The sequence below is a fragment of the Lolium perenne genome, chromosome 6, assembly GCF_019359855.2.
Source record: "Lolium perenne isolate Kyuss_39 chromosome 6, Kyuss_2.0, whole genome shotgun sequence".
NCBI classification, from domain to species: domain Eukaryota; kingdom Viridiplantae; phylum Streptophyta; class Magnoliopsida; order Poales; family Poaceae; genus Lolium; species Lolium perenne.
Window position 1 is genome coordinate 144677581 of NC_067249.2, and position 19699 is coordinate 144697279.

At 43.1% G+C, this 19699-nt stretch overlaps 2 protein-coding genes and 1 long non-coding RNA gene across 3 annotated transcripts; all 3 read left to right on the forward strand.

The window, feature by feature from the left end:
• The first annotated feature begins 6899 nt into the window (after positions 1 to 6899).
• Positions 6900 to 11272, forward strand: LOC127309531 (uncharacterized). The gene is made up of 2 exons (XR_011746567.1): positions 6900 to 6976; positions 11047 to 11272. It is a non-coding gene; the product is annotated as an uncharacterized lncRNA (long non-coding RNA).
• LOC139831992 (uncharacterized) lies at positions 6989 to 8345 on the forward strand. The gene is made up of 2 exons (XM_071821387.1): positions 6989 to 7585; positions 7668 to 8345. The coding sequence occupies exons 1-2, from the start codon at positions 7016 to 7018 to the stop codon at positions 8343 to 8345; spliced, it is 1248 nt and encodes a 415-aa protein (XP_071677488.1). The 5' UTR covers positions 6989 to 7015.
• Positions 11273 to 15365: 4093 nt separating the features above from the next.
• On the forward strand, positions 15366 to 18372 carry LOC127307340 (inorganic phosphate transporter 2-1, chloroplastic). Its single transcript, XM_051338074.2, has 3 exons — positions 15366 to 16197; positions 16957 to 17148; positions 17343 to 18372. Exons 1-3 carry the CDS (start codon positions 15499 to 15501, stop codon positions 18153 to 18155), a joined length of 1704 nt encoding a protein of 567 aa, XP_051194034.1. The 5' UTR covers positions 15366 to 15498; the 3' UTR covers positions 18156 to 18372.
• Positions 18373 to 19699: the final 1327 nt, after the last annotated feature.

Genomic DNA, 19699 nt, shown 5'->3' on the forward strand with positions numbered 1-19699 from the left:
TTGGGACGTTTCAAATAACCAAAACTATATCCAAAGCTATATTCCCTCAAAGAAAAGAATGCGTAAAAGAGTTTATAATTTTTAGCGCGTGAAAAATAATACAGAAAACCAAACTTGCTGAATCCGGTGGCAAACTGGGTATTTAGCATACATAGAGGGTGAAAGCTAGCCGCCGACAGAGAGAGAGAGGGTGGTGGCCTCGATCAGAGAGAGAGCAAGGGGTTATACTGCCCGTTAGATCATACGATAAACGGTTGATGGGCACGATCCGTGTGACAAGGGCTAGACCAATCAGGGCAAGGTTGGGCATCTGTGAGAATTTGTGAAAGGAGAGGGCAAAACTTGTAGGGATTCGTTGCATAGAAAACAAAAAATTTCCTACCGCGAGAACGCAATCCAAGCCAAGATGCAATCTAGAAGATGGGAGCAACGAGGGGATGATCGAGACTCACCCTTGAAGATTTCCAAAGCCTACAAGAGTAGGCTCTTGTTGCTGCGGTAGACGATCACTTGCCGCTTGTAAAAGCGCGTAGAAGATCTTGATCACGGTGCCACAATCGGGCAGCACCTCCGTACTCGGTCACACGTTCGGTATTGATGAAGACGACGTCCTTCTCCCCGTTCCAGCGGGCAGCGGAAGTAGTAGCTCCTCCTCGAATCTGGCAGCACGACGGCGTGGTGGCGGTGGCAATGGAGAACTCCGGCGAAGCTTCGCTAAGCATGCGGGAGAGGTGGAGGAGAGAGGGGGCGGCTAGGGTTTGGGAGAGGGGGTGGCCGGCCTCCTTGGGTGCGGCCAAGGTGGGGTGGTTGTGGTGGCCGGCCCCCTCCCCTATGCCCCTCATTATATAGGTGGATCCCCAAGTGTTGGACTACAAGTCTTCGAATAAGACTGTCAACACCCGGATTTTTAAGTCCGAATGCCTATTATGTCATACATCGCAATCCCAGGAATATTGTTGTTGTGAGGCATAATAGTTAAGTATCACAGTCATCATTCATTACAAACCATAATGTCGTACAAGTGGAATCACATCATCCATATTACACGAATAGTTGATCTATTGATCAACGAACAAACACAAGTTCATAGCGGAAGCGTAAGATACACGGACTCTCTAGTCCACAGGCCAACGCTTGACGTCGGAAGACTCCTAGTTGTCGTAGGCGTCCTGCTGGTCATCTCCTTGTTCATCTTCATACTCTGGCCATTTGAATAGCCAGGGACAAAGCCGTGAGTACTTTAAGTACTCGCAAACTAATACTAAAGTAAGTGCTATACATTTCTAGTACGGTTTGCTAAGCTCTAGTTTATTTGCATAAGGCCAATTTTAGTTCACAAGTATTTGAGAAAAGCTTGTTCATATGCTAACTAACTCAAGTGGGAACATTAGTGTCATTCCCACCATTCAAGTGGTGATTTCAATTCAATTCACCACAATTCATTTCACCATCTCATTTCAACATCATTTTCAAAGATATGACATCGGAAACTGTATGGCCTTTCCAACCGTCCGTAACCGTGGACGCGGCTATTCGAATAGGTTTACACTCTGCAGAGGTTGCACACTTGTGCCACAACATTTGATTTCATCCGTCGGGATTACCCCGAATCATCGTAACACAGTACGCGGATCATCAACCATAACCTTTCTCTTACAAATCCTAGTATGAGCACCTCTCCCCATGAGCTTGGCCTCCCAGTGAAGACCAACTGTCAACCTGGGTACTGCACAGGGCTTGGCCTTACAATTCACCTCAATTTCACATCATTTCTCAACAACGGAGGCAGCCTCAAGCATAACCCCTATGACGTGTGTTCAGAGGGAACCCATACTAAGATGCATAAACTTCCAGTTAAGCCCTACCCATAATCAGGTATTGTGGGGGTACTTAATAATTGGAAAGGTATCGCATTCAAACCAACATCATGTTTATCAAAAATCACTACCTTCTCTTGGTCATATTCACCTTCAAAATCATTCAATGGAATGCTTCATCATTCCAAGGTTTCAAATTCATTTCAATTCACATGGTTCCCATCTAGAGTAGTCAAGTTTTATTTCATTAGCACTAGCTCTAAATCATGAGGGGTGCTATCTTGCTTTCTTGATGGAGACTAACTTTACTACTCTAGTAAACTTCTTTACTTTGACCAAAGTTAACTATAAAAGTACTCTTTAAGAAAAGAAGTAAAAACTTGTAATGTATAAACTTGGGATAGGCTTATGTAAGAAAAGGTAAGATGCATGGTGCCTTGCCCCAAGGGGATTTGCACTTTGCAAGAATATTAGCTTGCCTTGGTTGTGCTCAAAGTTCTCCTCCTCCTCCTCCTGGTAGTAACCTTCTTCTTCGGTGTATTCTCCGGTGCTAGCGTCTAAATTTGAATACGAGTATAATTACTCACTAATTCAATGGCTATTCCATGTATCACATACAAACACACAAACTATTCTATGCACACAAATAATCTAATTAGGGTGCATGGGTGGTGTTGTTTGAGGAGAATTTACTTCTTTTTATTTAATATGTAAATGATAGTTTCCATAGGGTTCTTGAGAAATAATTTCCTCTCATTGAAATCTTCTTAAGATTTAATTTCTCAAACAATCATATATGAACTTATATTGACCTAAGTCAAACATTCATCATTATCATTTGAGAAAATGATTTAAATGAGGTAGATCACCTCATATCATTTAATAACACTACATATGATTTAAATCTCTAAGTAATTCATATAAGAGAGTTTGGGCCAGGGGTCCAAACATCCCATGAATTCATTTGAGACAAGATTTAAATGAAGTATAATATTTCATATGTGTTACTTAATAGTTTTGGACAATATCAACTACATAAACTAGCCATATTGTCCATTAATCAAACTAGGGCATGATCATGCAAAGTGACTACACCATTTTATTGCATAATCAATTAGTGTAAGTCAAATGTGAGCTATTAGAGTTGTAATCAACTTAATATCTATTTTGGTTGATTTTTAATAATTGTTTGAGGAGGGAAAAGTCCCTGCCTTCTTCTTTTTGTCAAATTAATTCTACAACTAATCTGGTCATGGGACCAGTGGCATTGTGTAGATATTTTCATTAGCTTTCCAACAACATAAAATTCATTGAATTTGGTTAAGCAAATTTGAATCTATGGATTTTCAAAGTTTGGGCAGTATTGAAATTATTTGGAATTGTTTAAATCTAATTTGAATTAAAAATGCCGGCGGGAAAGCTAACTGGGCCGAAAGGGTTTAAAACGGCCCAAGGCCAGCCCACCACGCGTCTGTGCCCGCGTGGGCTGCCTGACCAGGGGGTCCCGCATGTCAGCGGCTATTAAACGCCGAAGCGGTATGGATTAACCAGGGGCGTAGGATTAGATCCTGATCTAACGGCTCAGGTTCATCGTCTCGCCGACGAGAGAGGGAGTTCGCCGGCGGCTCAGGTAGGGGGTCGGAGGGCTTACGGCGGCTCCAGCAAGGGTTGGCAGTATGCTCGACGAAGTTGTGGACGACGGCGAGCCTCCTGGTAGCAGTGGCGTCGCCTGAGGTGGTCGGGATCGCCGGCGATTGCTGCAGAGCTTCCGCGGTGGTGAGCTTCCGATTGGCCTTGCTCCAGCGAGAATCGAGTGAGTGGTGAGGTGGTTGAGAAGCAGTGAGAGGTGGCGAGTGCGATGGTGTGCCTGGATTGCTCAGGGGAGCTCCCTATTTATAGAATCGAGTGAGGGTGGCGGGGCAGTGAGGTGGTCGACCATGGCGTGGCGTTTCCGGCGAGCGGTCGAGCTAGGCGAGGGTGTGGCAACGTTCTCCTTGTCCAGGCGAAGCGAACGGTGGCGACAGCTTGGTCGGGCGGCGGCTAGGTTGGTCGCATTGTTTCCATGTCTGGCGGCGGCGTTCACGGGATTTCCTTCTCCTTCTCCGGCGGCGGCGGTCCAGGGTCTGGTCGTGGGCATGTCTGGCGGCGTCGTGGTGGCGTGGTGATGCTCAACGGCTAGCAAGCGGGGCCAGGGCGAGCGCGAGGGCGTGGGTCGGCGCGTGTCCAGTGTGCGTCCATGGCGCGCATGGTCGCGACGCGAGCGGCATGCTGGCGCGTTCTGGGCGCGCTGTCTCCGGCGAGCTCACGGCGTCTACGCGACAAGGCCATTGCTAGGCGAGGTAGAAGGGTGAGGTGGAGCTGTTGGACACCAGGGCCAGGGGTGGAGAGTGAGGGGGAGAGGGGTGGCTCGACATGGCCGGCATGGCCATGTCATGCATGCTAGGGTTTGCCTCCCTAGGTTACTATGTGGTATTAAGTGAGAGAGAGGACAGGGGAACCATTTAGAGTAGGTTTGGAGTAGATTAGAGCTAGGTAGATCACTATTTCAAATAGTGTCAAATAGTTCCATAGATGCCATTTTTGATTTTTGTCCAAATTTGGTTTAATTCAAATGGTTGACCAATTTGAATGTGTGTGTTTGGTTGAGTTCTAAATGACCAGAGATGATGAGAGGTGGTGGTGGAATTGTTGAATTCAAAGTTTGGCAAAAATTGACAAGTGGGGGATTGTTACATATGTTAAAATGTTGCAACTTTGGTTGAACATAGCTAATGATCAAGAAAGAATTTGGCATGGTGATCTTTACAAAAAGTGTTCACCTTGATGTTGACTTTGATGTGGTGCAAAGAGTTAGCAAGGTTTGGTTTGAGAAAATTGAATGGCAATGGCTCAAAGTAGTGATCAGACTATAATTGGCAGTTTTGACCATTATCATATGTGAGCAAGTTTTGCATTTGAAATTCATTTGAATTGTGATTCTTCGATTCCAAAAGTTGTAATAAGTGTTTAGTAATATTATTCAACTAATGGTGAAGACCAAATTGGTCTAGGGTCAAAATTTATAAAAATGTCATAGGGCATATGTGAGGGTTTTTAGGGTTTTGCTTTTATTTGATTTTTTCCTCTTTTTAATTTATTTGGTTTGTGATGTTCTCATGATCACATTAGGGTTTTAGGGTTTATCATATACACCTAATAACAATCATCATGGCATATCAATCAAATGCACAAGTCCTATGCATGGCACTATATGCAATTTAAAAAGTTTTTGTTGGTTTGAAATTTTGCTCTCTGGAATTCTTCTAACTTTCTTTTATTGAAATTTGGGATGTTACAAAGACCCCAACATAAGAACCTTCCATGTAGTAGGGAAACCTACCCAAGGTGGGACTCCCACTTGAGGCCTTGTTTACTTGTCTGATATTTTTGGGTTTGGGAGAGTAAAATACCGGCCCAGGACCAAATCCCGAAAGTTACCGGACGGCCCGTTTACTTCTCTGGTTTTTTTGGTAATATTCCGGCCCATCCCAAATCTTCCCGACCCGGTAGCCTGCACCCTCCGGTTTTCTGAGCCACGAGGTCGACCCCGTGTATTCTATCATGGAAAGGAGAGACGAGCGACTGAGGCTACGCAGCGGCGGCGACCGGCGGCGGGGAAAGGCGACGGCGGCGGGGCAAATCAAGACGGCGCCGACGAGATCCTCCTCCGGTGACTGGTCCCCGGTGAGTCCTCGCACCTCCTCCCCTTTTCCCCTCCTCCCTAGGGTTTCTTGGCCGGTGGTTGCTCCTGGGTCGGCGGTCGTCGTCCTCCGTCCACGCGGCGAGGCGGCCCTGCGGGTCCGCGATGCCGGTTTTGAAGACCACCAGCGCGAGCACGTCGTCGGTGAGCGCGGTGGTGGTTGTCGGCGAGGCGCAGCGCGGGCGGGGAGGAGGCCGCGGCGGCCATTTGCGGCCGTTTCCTAGCTCGGTGTATCTCTGCATTTTTCTTGTTTCTGAGCTGGGCAGTACAAGCAAGTTTAGAATAAAAGTACAGTCGCAAAATTTACACAAAGAAGTAGTCGGCTGTAGGCCTGTAGCGCTTGCCGCACGGCGGTCGTCGAGCTATTTTTCTAGCGCGCCTGGGGGCATCGCTTGCTCAACCTCTTCCTGCTTTCTGCCTACAGCTGCAACTTCTCATTTTTTCTTCTTCCTATAGTGGTCAACTGTTCCCAAATGATCTAGTGCTCTGTACCTGCTTGTTGATATGACAATGAGAAGAACGCGTTCCCAAATTACCTGCTTGTTCAGGCGCCTAGAATTGTGCAATTGTGTTGATTTATCTCCCGCAAAAGAAATGGGTTGACATATCTATACTGATATCATTCTCTCGTAGTACCTAATTCTATTCCTTGGATTTCTTAGCTGTTCTTTTGCTGGTTGTAGACTTGTAGTACACGCTGAACTGAAACCTTTGTTTCGTTCAGAAAGTCTTGGCCATTTTACAATATGATTGTCCCTGAAACCAAGAGAAGCCATGCATACATGATACATTAGAAACAAAACACCTATGACTGATTGACTGCTAACAAGCAACCCAAAGAATAGTCAGCCAGCCACGTGATCGACCAGCTAGTTTCCTTCACATTCTGTGTTTCTATTGAAAACTGATCCCATTTTTTCTGTGTGTTATTAATAATGCACTACATGTTTTTATCTGCCTTTCATATCTTCTGAACTTGCCTGCAGCACACTGACATGGTTCACCATAAGGCCATCCGTCTTATGGTTAAACTCCCTGGAATTGTTTGGTTTAACGTTGACATTGTAGTTTTGGAAGGACTGGAAATTATCAAATTGATTAGTTTGTGCAATGTATGGATTTTCACACAATGAAACTGTACTGCTGCTGCCTGTATGGGCTTCTTAAGTTGCAGCATTAATTTATTTTACCCTTTTGAACATAAAGTGATACTTACAGTATTTATTCATTCCGCCTTGTTGTTGCTAGTTGTGGTTTATTTTATTTAGATGCTTGCACTTTATTTGTAAGATAGTTTACCAGTGCGTGGAATGCAGTAGTATGTCATGTCATCTTTTTGGGTAGATACCTGCCCCTTGGCCTATTGTTGGATTGGATCAACCACCTCCATCTTGGGAACTTGTGAGAACTCCTGATTTTGGTATGAATCATATTTACTGCTTGTACTTGATGTGAAACCATGCAATCTAGCTTTTGTATCTTATTGTCTGCCTTTAATTGCTATTGTTTTAGTGCTGCAATGAATACACAAAGGCTAGAGCTTATTAGGAAGAGGAGAGAGGAAGACGATGAGGAGTTCATGTTCTTACTTTTACCAATATTGCACTATCACAAAAGGAGTAGAAGAGGGAAAGTAGAGAGAACGCAGCGGCATAGCTCCGTCTTGTATGGCATGCAACGTGTTCAAGGAATCCTTGACGGACATGTTAAGAATTGCCGGGTAGCCTATAGGATGGAGCCACACATTTTCAGATCCTTAGCATCCTATCTTAGAAGAGAAAAATTATTGAAGGACAAAAGGATTAAGGTTGAAGAAAAACTGGCTATTTTCCTCTACATGTTGTCACACAATGCGTCTTTCGAAGACCTACAATTGGAGTTCCAAAACAGCAACCGTACCTTCCACAAGTGCATAAGAGAGTTCTTCAACATCATCCCTGTCCTAAGTAGGCGATTTCTGAAGCCTCCCATTATTGACCATCCTCATCCAAGAATAGCTAATGATGACCGTTTCTTCCCCTACTTCGAGGTTCTTGTTTTGAAACCCCAACCTTCTTCCTTGCCTTAATCCACATACTTTCTTATATCACCATTTCTTTCTTACTTTGCAGAATTGCATAGGGGCAATTGATGGAACACACGTGCCTATTTCCATATCACCGCACCTTGCTGCACCATTCAGAAATAGAAAGGGAACCCTCAGCCACAATGTAATGATAGTTAGTGACTTCGACCTTAATGTCACATACATCTCTTGTGGTTGGGAGGGTTCGGCCACAGATGCTCGAGTCCTTCGCTCTGCAAAGGCCACTGGTTTTACAGTACCTCCTGGGAAGTTTTACCTAGTTGATGGAGGATACGCAAACACGGAAAAATTCCTCGCCCCATACCGTGGCGTGCGGTATCACTTGAAGGAATGGGGCCATGGACACCGTCGCCCACAAAACTACCAAGAGTTATTTAATCACCGTCACGCTCTGATGCAAAACAGTGTGGAAAGGAACATAGGAATACTAAAGAAGAGGTTTCCTATCCTACATGTTGCCACGTTTCACAAACTGAACAATCAAGTGAAGATCCTTGCGGCTACTGCAATCTTCCACAACATAATCAGAAGTCAACATGGTGACGAAGAGTGGCTTGACCATGAAGATGAAGACCTTATTCCTGTTGCTAACCATGTTGATTTGCCCAATGGAGATGATAACCACCAAGGACACAACCTTGCAGGCAATAACTCGAGAGATCAAATAGCAATGCAGATGTGGAATGATTTCCAACATGATTAGCTCTTGTATCATGTAGTAGTAATTTGTTAATGTAATAATGGAATCAATGTACTATGTTTTGTCGGAGAATAAGTTCTTATGTTTGCCAATATGTTTGTAATGGAATCAGTGTATTATGGTTCCTGTCTTATGTTTGCCATTATTCATGTCCACTAGTAATTCTTATTCCTGTTTTATGTTTGCCTTTTTAGTCTAACGGTATTATTCTTATGACAACAGATATGAAGCCGACTTTGCATCCAGTGGGCACACCCAAGTTCAACTTGAAAAAAGTTGCTCTTGGTGTGAGAAAAACTCCACCGACCAATAAGAAAATGAAATCCCCAAAAGGTACTATTTGTGTATGGCTATACTGTGATATAGAGCAGCAAATTCTTTGATGAATCATGTCAAGTTTTGACTAACACCTTACTAATTTTGTTCAGCAACGAAAGCAAGAGCCCAATAGAATTTGGGGCTTGAGAAATCTCTGATCGATATACTTCATGAGCATAATAATGACTATTACAGAGCACAAGATGGATGGAGTGGGGACACTTGGAATCGAATGACGCAATTATTCCAGGAACGTAATCCGCAGGTGAACTTCGTCAAATCCCAGCTACAAGATAAAGAAAAAGAACTCAAGAGAGAATACAAGATGCTCAAGGAAGCTCGGATGCAAAGTAGCGCTGGTTGGGATGAGAAGACCTGCATGATAGTTGCTGAGAAGGCTTTGTGGGATAATCTAGAAATCGTAAGCTTCCGTTTCTCCATTCTTATACTTGGTCACAAGCTTCATAATAAGCTTAGACTCATTGTTTCCTCTCACCATTCTTTTGCAAATTCTTTCCAAGAATTGGGAAATTCAAGAGAAATGGCTTTCCTATGTATGATTCTCTTGGAGATCTATATGATGGTTAGTGCACTGATGTTAACTTGTACAATTGCTATCATATTCCTTTAATGCTCGGAGATCTATATTATGGTTACTATACTGATGTTAACTTGTATAAATAGGCCAAATAGCTGAGGGGAATCACAATTTCACTTCAAGCTCTAAGGCATCTCAACTTGATGAAGAGTTAGAAGATGAGAGAGTGGAAGAAGCTGGGTCTGAATTTGATGAGGAAGTACAAATTCTGGATGAAGACCCTACTGAAAAGAAAGACGAGGGCACGGGAAGTTCAGCCAGCCGAGGTAATTACCTTCCGTCAAGACTAAATATATATAACAAATTGTATCAAGTGTATATTAACATTTGCAATTGCTGAATCTAGTGAATGTTGGTGAAAGAATGGAGAAGAAGGCAACTGGTGTACCAAAGAAAATTCCTCCAAAGGAATTAAAGAAGCCTGTTAAGAGCGATGAAATGGTGCAAGTAGTAGACAGGTATGTGAAGATGAAAGAAAAACAAGCAGAAGATGAGAAGGCCGAGTCGAGTACATTCTCCATTGCCAAGTGCATTGCAGCTGTAAACAAAATCCAAGACTTCACCCGTCAAGAGAGAGTTAAGGCTTCAAAAGTCTTCAAAAGTCTTGAAAACCGCGAGACCTTCCTCACTTGGGTCACTGAAGACGAGGAGTCAGCTATCATGTGGCTCCGGGGTGAGCTGCAAGAGTTGACTTGAGGTATGTGTATGTACCATTTTACCTTCTTCATATGCCCTATTATTCATATGCCCTGTTTTCTTCTTTTGATCCATAGTCAGTAGTTCCTTGTAACAATCCTGTAATAACATTAGCTCGTTTAGTGGACATGGCATGGCCGCATGGGATTGGCTGGCGTAGTTGCAGTTATGGTCCAAATTGTACTAAATCTGCAGTTATGGTCCAAATTGGCTGGCGTAGTTACAGTTAGATTTACTTGGCTGCATCGACAACACTATCTTCTCGGCTTTTGAACTGAAGTCTTACATAGTCATGCATTGGCATTCAGTTTTCTAGTATTCTGCTTTACAAGATTTAGTCCATGCTCCAAATTACTAATGTGTGTCTACCCAGCCATGAAAAGACTACTGCATTTTGTTATCTTCAGCCCTTCGTGAGTAGGAGTTTCCTCCGATATGATTCAATCATGTTGATTAAGTAGCATTTTATTTTTTTATAGATACCTGCACCTTGGCCTATTGTTGGATTGGATCATGTCAAGTTTTGACTAACTACTGTTTACTTGTTGTTAGATTATAGATAGAGGTGAAAATGAGATACATGGTATGTGTATGTACCAATTTAACTTCATGTGCCTATCGAAAAGTGTTTGATATGCTCTGAATCATGTTTGATGCTTTGGAATGCTAGGTCAGGTTTTACGTCACTAGAAACCATTTTCTGAACATTCTACTGTATATGAAACAGAGCTAGAAAATACTATGGTCGATATGTAGTGTAGCATCATTTTATATGGGAGGCGCTGTAGCCTTCTGTATTCATATCAGCCTGCGTTTTAAAGTACTCCTACCTGATTATTTTAAAGTAGCTTGGCCAATTCAATCATGTCTGAACTCTGAACCTGACCACTAAAATTATTTGCATGTTCATTCTTCAGTTTGAGTGGCCCAGGGATGCATCTGTGAGATTCAATTTTATAGTATTGTGCAAGAATAACTTCTACTGTTTGGTAGCTTCTGTTACTTTTGACAATTACTAAATTTTACCTCTGCAATTGAACTATCAGTAAGCAATGTATCAATACTAAATTTTACCTCTGCGTGTATTTCTAGCTGGAGGTCCTCTGGCGGCGGCGTGGTTTCCGGCGTTCGGCGGCGAAAACTTCTAATGTTCTTCAAACTCTATGACAATGTGTTTATGGCGACTTGGTTGCTCATCTGTTTGGTCGAGCATTTATTTATATATGTGTTCTTGTTTGAGAAAATCGCATGACAAATTTGCATGACACGAAGTTTATGTTAAAGCCGAAGTTTTAAATTTACTGATTGTCAATTATCACTTCTTGGAATGCAAAGATTGACTTTTTATTATCTGATCACAATCTTCTTGTATCCCCTCTCATCCCCAAAAACAAAGTAACTAGAGGCTGTGGAGAGTGTGTGGGAAAATGAGGGGAAATTAGGGGAAAACTGGGGATTGGGTGAAAGGGGGATTTTCACCAAATCCCCTCTCATCCCCAAACCCCTAGGGGATGGAAAAACCCTAGGAGTAAACAAGGCCTGAGGTGGGATTCCCTCTTCCATGTGGGGGGGGGGGGGTGGCCGGCCCCCTTAGGTGGAGTCCACCTTGGACTCCCCCACTAGGGTTGGCCGGCCATGGGGAGGTGGAGTCTCTCCGGGACTCCTCCTTCCTTAGTGATTCCTTCCGGACTTTTCTAGAACCTTCCGTAAAATCACCGGATCATTTTCAAACTTATAAAATGACTTCCTATATATGAATCTTATTCTCCGGACCATTCCGGAACTCCTCGTGATGTCCGGGATCCCATCCGAGACTTCGAACAATACTTCGAACTCCATTCCATATTCAAGTTCTACCATTTCAACATCAAACCTTAAGTGTGTCACCCTACGGTTCGCGAACTATGTGGACATGGTTGAGTACTCTCTCCGACCAATAACCAATAGCGGGATATGGAGATCCATAATGGCTCCCACATATTCAACGATGACTTTAGTGATCGAATGAACCATTCACATACGATACAAATTCCCTTTGTCACGCGATATTTTACTTGTCCGAGGTTTGATCATCGGTATCACTCTATACCTTGTTCAACCTCGTCTCCTGACAGGTACTCTTTACCCGTACCGTGGTATGTGGTCTCTTATGAACTTATTCATATGCTTGCAAGACATTAGACGACATTCCATCGAGAGGGCCCAGAGTATATCTATCCGTCATCGGGATGGACAAATCCCACTGTTGATCCATATGCCTCAACTCATACTTTCCGGATACTTAATCCCACCTTTATAACCACCCATTTACGTAGTGGCGTTTGATGTATTCAAAGTACCTTTCCGGTATAAGTGATTTATATGATCTCATGGTCATAAGGACCAGGTAACTATGTATCGAAAGCTTATAGCAAATAACTTAATGAGGTGATCTTATGCTACGCTTAATTGGGTGTGTCCATTACATCATTCATATAATGACATAACCTTGTTATTAATAACATCCAATGTTCATGATCACGAAACCATGATCATCTATTAATCAACAAGCTAGTTATACAAGAGGCTTACTAGGGACTCTTTGTTTTTCACATAACACACATGTATCAATGTTTCGGTTAATACAATTATAGCATGGTATGCAAACATTATCACTCGTCGTCTTTTCTTTCCCCGTTCCAGCTCTCTCCAGCTCCAGTGCTATTCGGATGCTACGTGGGCGAGTGATCCTACGGATCGTCGTTCACTTTCTACTTACTGTGTATTTCTTGGTGGTTCGCTCGTTGCTTGGAAGACGAAGAAACAGGTCGCAGTTTCCCGTTCGAGTGTTGAGGCTGAGTTGCGGGCTATGGCTTTGTTGATTGCTGAGGTGACTTGGTTACGGTGGTTGCTTGCAGATTTTGGGGTCTCTGTTACGACACCCACTCCACTTTTTCTCGACAAGACAAAAAGTATCGCATTGCACGTGATCCGGTCAAGCATGAGCTGACCAAGCATATTGGTGTTGATGCTTTTTACACACGTGCTCGTGCACAGGATGATGTTGTTGCGGTTCATTATGTGCCTTCAGATTTGCAGTTGGCGGATTTCTTTACGAAGGCACAGACTCGAGCGCAGCATGATTTCTTACTCTCCAAACTCAGTGTTGTGGATCCACCATGAGTTTGAGGGGGGGTGTTAGATGTATATATCTGTATATTGTAGTTTCCCCATATGTTAGGGGGCTTTCTGCATATGTGCACCTGTACATGTATTATATATTGTGGCCTTTGGCCCCCTGGTAATACAACAAACATATTACTCTAACAAGCCTCATGACGCATGAGAAAACTTTAACGGCGACAAGCCTCGTATGTAAAACCGACTGTGAGAGGCCCCGGTGAAATTGCAGAAGCCACCAACTAAACCCATGCACTCCACCCCTGGTCCGGCAACATCCTATCTGATCCCCTTGCATCACTGGAGACAAAGGGAACAAGCTCCAGGAGAAACATGGTGTGTCAACCTACGATTCATGGAGGTCAGTGCCAAGTGGTTTCTTTCTTGTCTCCCATGGTGAGCTCCGGTTGCATGCTGGCAAAGTGAAAAACATATATCCAAGTTGTTGGAGGGAAAAAAATGATGAAAGGGTTTGAGAACTGATTGGAGTGGGTGAAGACTGAGAGAACAAACTAGACAGAGCAAAATGACCAATACACCCAAGAGCATGCCAGCCTGAAAAAATACTAGTAGGCAAAGAGTCCAAGACGAGGCTTCTTGGACCTCTGTTCGGATTTAATTGACTTGAGTCAAAATGTAATTTGTTCATTAGTCTTGTCTCCCTCACGTTGATTGAATAGGAACGGAGGGAGTAGATGCCATCTCACACATGGACTCCGAGCTGTTATGTTCGGTTTGACATTTTCGATTTCGTGATGCTACGCTAGTGTTACAAGACAAAATTCATTTACTGGAAAAGAATGCAATTTCAGCGAAATATTCCAGTTTCTGAAAACCGAAATATTCCAATTTCATCTCCCTCGTTATCCGGAGCCAATGGCTTGAGCGCAACGCTCGCATCTTCGACAACATCGAAACCAGCCCTCTTGAGCTTGGTCGCCGGATTAGAGAGTGGCATCTGTGGCTTTCTAGTCGTGGTTTAGGTAGACCTCAGGGGGGAGGAGTAGTCTTTGTTTGGGTGGGTGGTGTGGCCGGCTCCATCTGTGGACGCATGGCGCAAGTTTCTTCCTCTGTACTGGACGTTGTCCTTTTCCCCTTCGAACTTAATACAAAACACGCAGATCTCCTGCGCGTACTCGAAAAAAAAAGTTTACATGTTGGAAACAGTAGATTAAAATCAACTGTTATACTGAACTAATCCTTCAAATAAGTAATTTGCTCACATCGGACAGGCTTGCATGAATATGTGACCAGAACAATCGGGCGAGAGACAATGGAAGAAGTTTCTTGTCCAAATCTCAAGATTTTGAAATTACTACGTACTGAATACTTCAAAAGAGAGAAAAAGAAGGCTAGTATACAGCACGAAGCAGAAGAAGACAAGCTCAGGTATCCCATATCTGATGATCTGATCCGAGCCTGAAAGGACAAGGACGCCGATGATTCCTATCGGCGGCCGTTTGGAGCACAAGTGGACGTGGTTAGTTTCCCCCCTGTGGTCCTTGACTCCTTTTCTAGTAGCACAGCAACGCCCCGATTTACTAGAGCAAAATGGCAAAAGGAAATCACAATGCAGCATCATAAACCTGGACTATAGCTGTTTTGTTCAAGAAATTCCCGCAGGGTGAAAGAATACCCACAGAAAAGTCCATCACTCCACCCAACACTCATGTGCATTATTATCAGTAAATATTTCTGGTATAGTAAATGGATAGCACAACCTCTGTATATAAAAGGTTGTCGCAAATTTGTCTAAATTTAGATATATATCTGTAGATACAACTGAATTTAGACAAATCTCCAACGTCCTTTTAGGAACGGATGGAGTATGTGGTAACACAAGCACACGTCAGCAGTAAGAACAGTAAAATACTTGTGACATTCAGGAATTTACTTAATCTAGCACCAGATAAGAAACCACATAAGGAACAGAAGAAATATCTGCAGAAGACTTCAAAATCCAACATCCCTAGAAGATGTGAATGCCAAGCTGAACGCCACATTAAAGAATCAAAACAACAGGAAGAGACATGTACTCAGATCATCAGAACAAACAGGCTGGAGGGAACGGAAGGGAGGTCCAAACGATCCCTGCAACTGAAAACAGTCAGTCGGCTGCAACCTCAGATTATGGATTAGGCAGGAATCTCGCCGATATCCCCTTGCACCACTCATTCCTTCCCACCACTCGTTCGTCCCAGCCTGAGCTGGGCCACCACACAAAGCAAGCTCTTCCTTCCATCCACATAATGATGCTCAATTCTTCCAACACGCTCCTATGGCCACCACTTCTCCTTCCTCTTCTCCTCCCCATTAATCATCTCATCCTCTTTCTTCTTCGTGCTTCTGTACTCGCCACCCCCTGGTTTTTCCTTCTGCCACTCCATGTCTCAATCTTCTCCTTTCTTTTCCATTGCACGTGCACATGCTGGAGCAGGGGGGCGAGCTGCGGCTGCCGCTCTCCTGCTCCATCGCCCTGCCGCCCAGCTGCCACCTAGCATTCACTGTCCGAGGCGCCTCCCTCTGGTCAAAGTGTCATCTGCCAAGACAGTGAGCTCACGCCTGGGGCTTCCGCGCGCCACACTATCCTCATTTGCAAATGCTGACGATGGCTCCAGCGCAAAACCAGATTCCTCGGATGAGCAGAACGGGGGATCCGAGCTGTCAGAGATGGCAAAGGCATTCCATATTTCACCACGGATGGCGATTTCAATATCCGTGGTGATTGCATTTGCAGCTCTGACCGTGCCACTGGCGATGCGCTCGCTGATCTTTCATGGGACGACCAAAATGAAGGTGTTGGCATACCTGACCCTGTTGTCAGGATTCTACATGGCATGGAATATCGGAGCGAATGATGTGGCAAACGCCATGGGGACGTCAGTAGGATCTGGAGCTTTGACACTCCGACAGGCAGTGTTGACTGCAGCTGTGCTAGAGTTCTCTGGTGCGTTCCTTATGGGTACCCATGTCACCAGCACCATGCAGAAGGGCATCCTCGTCACGTCTGTCTTCCAAGGAAATGATCCTCTGCTCTTCGCTGGATTACTGTCCTCCCTTGCTGCTGCAGGTACATGGTTGCAGGTAACATTCCATCCCCAATAACCATTTTCAGGTTTGCTATACCATGCCAATCAGATGACCCTGTCCCTTAGTTCTATCAGCATCATGAAATTACTGAAGCTTCCCCCAGCTTCAGTCTAAAAAAAGATCTAAGACATCCTCAGTGGCATATTTATGGCACTAGAATAGTTTCATCTATCAAACAGGGAAAACCTAGGCACTTGTAGGGTCTGGTGGAGTACTGGCAAGTTATAGCTCGCAAATCCTATAATATAATGCACGAGAACCTTTTACCCTAAGAAGTAACAACTCAGCAAAGAGAAAACAGATTCAACATTTAACTAAATAACTCATGGTTTTAGCCTAGTTGATATAGAAATGTATTTTTATTTTTGGGATCCAGTTATAGGGAAATTCAGGATCATCAGTGCAAAATTCATGTGCACCTCACTTCCAATTAACAAAGGTTGCTATCTAAACTTTGAACAACTATTTAAACTAGAGAACGCACAGATTCAATAAATGAGTACAACGTTAACTAAGACTACTATGCTGAGTAAGACACTTCTTTGCATTATTCAAGGTGAATCACTGATTGCATTACTTGGTAATATTTTTGCAATGGAGTTATGATATTGATATAATTGAGTGAAAATTCAATGTGATTAGCATGTGGCCAAACATATCTTTCATAATCCAAATCTAATGCATCTATAACAGTGCACTTGGCTTGACAGGATTGAAAATGTAGCATATTAACATTCATAAGCATCTGTTTAGGTTGCTTCCTCTTACGGCTGGCCTGTGTCAACTACACATTGTATTGTTGGTGCCATGGTTGGTTTTGGACTGGTATATGGAGGGGTCAATGCAGTTTTCTGGAGTTCCTTGGCTAGAGTATCTTCATCCTGGGTTATTTCTCCACTGATGGGTGCTGCGGTCTCATTTCTTGTTTACAAGTGCATACGCAGGGTGAGTACTGTGCTAATTTTATTTGCAACATGCAAAATGAAAAAACAAGAAATCATTGCAAAATATGTAGTCAGTCAGATACCTTATTGAGTAGATAGCACAGAAACTAATATCTCATAAACAAAAGACACAAAAATATATTCCATAAATAGACAAAAAAAGGTTGTTTATTTACTAACCATTTTTCACTTCAGTTCGTATACAGCGCACCAAATCCAGGCCAGGCTGCAGCTGCTTCTGCTCCAATTGCAGTTTTTACTGGTGTCACTGCAATCTCGTTTGCCGCTTTCCCTCTCAGCAAGATACTTCACATTGCAGTGCTGCAAGCATTAGCTTGTGGGGCAATAGGAGCCATCTTTGTTAGCAGGGCAATAAAAAAACAGCTTGGTGACCTGCTTTCTTCAGAAGCAGAAAAGATCGCATCTGCTGACAATACAGATGTTCAGCAAGGTGGATTTGACGTTGCTGGTCCTAGAGGAGCTCAATTGCAGATTGTCTATGGCGTATTTGGCTACATGCAGGTCCTGTCAGCATGCTTCATGTCATTCGCTCATGGAGGCAATGATGTCTCCAATGCCATAGGGCCTCTGGCAGCAGCTTTGTCCCTTCTTCAGGGCGTAGCAAGCAGCGCTGAGATAGTCATACCGACCGAAGTCCTTGCTTGGGGTGGTTTTGGAATTGTCGCAGGGCTTACAATGTGGGGTTATAGAGTGATAGCAACAATTGGCAAGAAAATCACTGAATTAACACCCACAAGGGGGTTTGCAGCAGAGTTTGCGGCGGCTTCTGTGGTCTTGTTTGCATCTAAGCTTGGGTTGCCAATATCTGCTACACATACACTTGTTGGTGCAGTGATGGGTGTGGGATTTGCAAGAGGGCTCAACAGAGTCAGATCAGAGACAGTGCGGGAAATTGTGGTCTCATGGTTGATCACAATTCCAGTTGGTGCTTTGCTATCAGTCTTCTATACATTGATCTTGACCAAGATTCTGAAATACTTTATGTGAGTACTTTGTGAGATAATTGCTGTTTTGAGAGGTACAGCCTGTTGTCCCTAAATTTTTATTATGAAAAAGACATACAACAGTGAATAGATGAGCCCGTCTGAAAGTTTCCAGCAGAAAACTTGAAAAGATTTGTCAGAGAAAATAATCATTTTCCTGGCAACAAAACACATGATTAGGAGAAAGGGTCTTTGGTAAATAATCATATTACAGACTCCCAGCTTTTTTGTCTTTTTTAATCTCTAATGCACATTGTATTATCTATATCTTCTATTTTCTACCACAAGGTGCAATATCATAATTTCTTGTAGAGATATGATTAATTGATCATACATAATAGACACAGGTTGGTCTACTATCCTTGTAATTGTGTTACACAGAAAGATATTCTTGTCTCAAAGCAACTATATACACGGTCTTCCTTTTCCTCTAGCCAAAATGGAAGAACCACATGATAAATGCTAAAAGGCATGTTCGTCATTGAAAGAATGTAGAATTTTCAAAAGTCAGTCAAATAAAAAAATGAGATTAAGGGAACGGGTCATCAACCCAAGCACCTGCAAGGGCCAGATTTATTTTTTGTTGAACAACAGAAATAAGTAGGTACATTTAAATAAATCTACATGGACTAACCATATAAAAAGAAAGAAATACACTTAATATATTACTCACTCCGTTTAAGATATACTATTTGAACTCCCAAAACGTCTTATATTTAGGAACAGAGGTAGTATCGTTTAAGATCTCGGTGGTACGCACGGGGTTAGTACATACCACCTTCACATCATAGTACCATTTTCTTAGTAAGTTTGTACTATTTTTTCTAGAACACACACCAAAGCGTGTGTCATTAAGGTTATAACATTGTGTTAGATCTCTTGTTTGAATTGATTCAAATATCAGTATTTCCATGGCTAAGACATGATGGGACATATGATTTGTCAGATCCAATGTACAAACTTAGAATTTGTATGCAAACGTGGTCTATCGGTAACACAGCAGGACTTTTTATATTTATGAATACACGAGCGAATGTTGTTAAGTGGAATCGATCAACATTAAACTGCTCTCTTCTTAAATCCAATAGATTCATGAGATCAATGACAGATTATATGGAATCTTGATCATGCAGGCTATCATGCATGTACGGGTGGAACCAAAAGGTATACTGCATTCATGGCATGGATCAGGGGCATGAAACTATAGATACATAGAGATGGCACACGGAAAAGATCACACATCGCATACCATTGCAATATACTATTACATGGCATGGATCACGGCATGCATGGTGTTGACTCCTTAACATACCAAGAAAAAAAAAAGGAACATGACAGAACAGAAGAGTTTGAAGCTATTTCACAGAGATATATAAATGTAACCACACATAGCCATTGTGATACACAATTACACGGGGAGCACCAACCAGATTGGAAATTTCCTAATCATCTACGTGAAGGTCACTAGGTCAGCCCCAGATTCATATTGCCACCCAAAGACCCTACGGACGCGGAAGTATTTCTGCCAAGCATAAAGTAGCTCTCTCC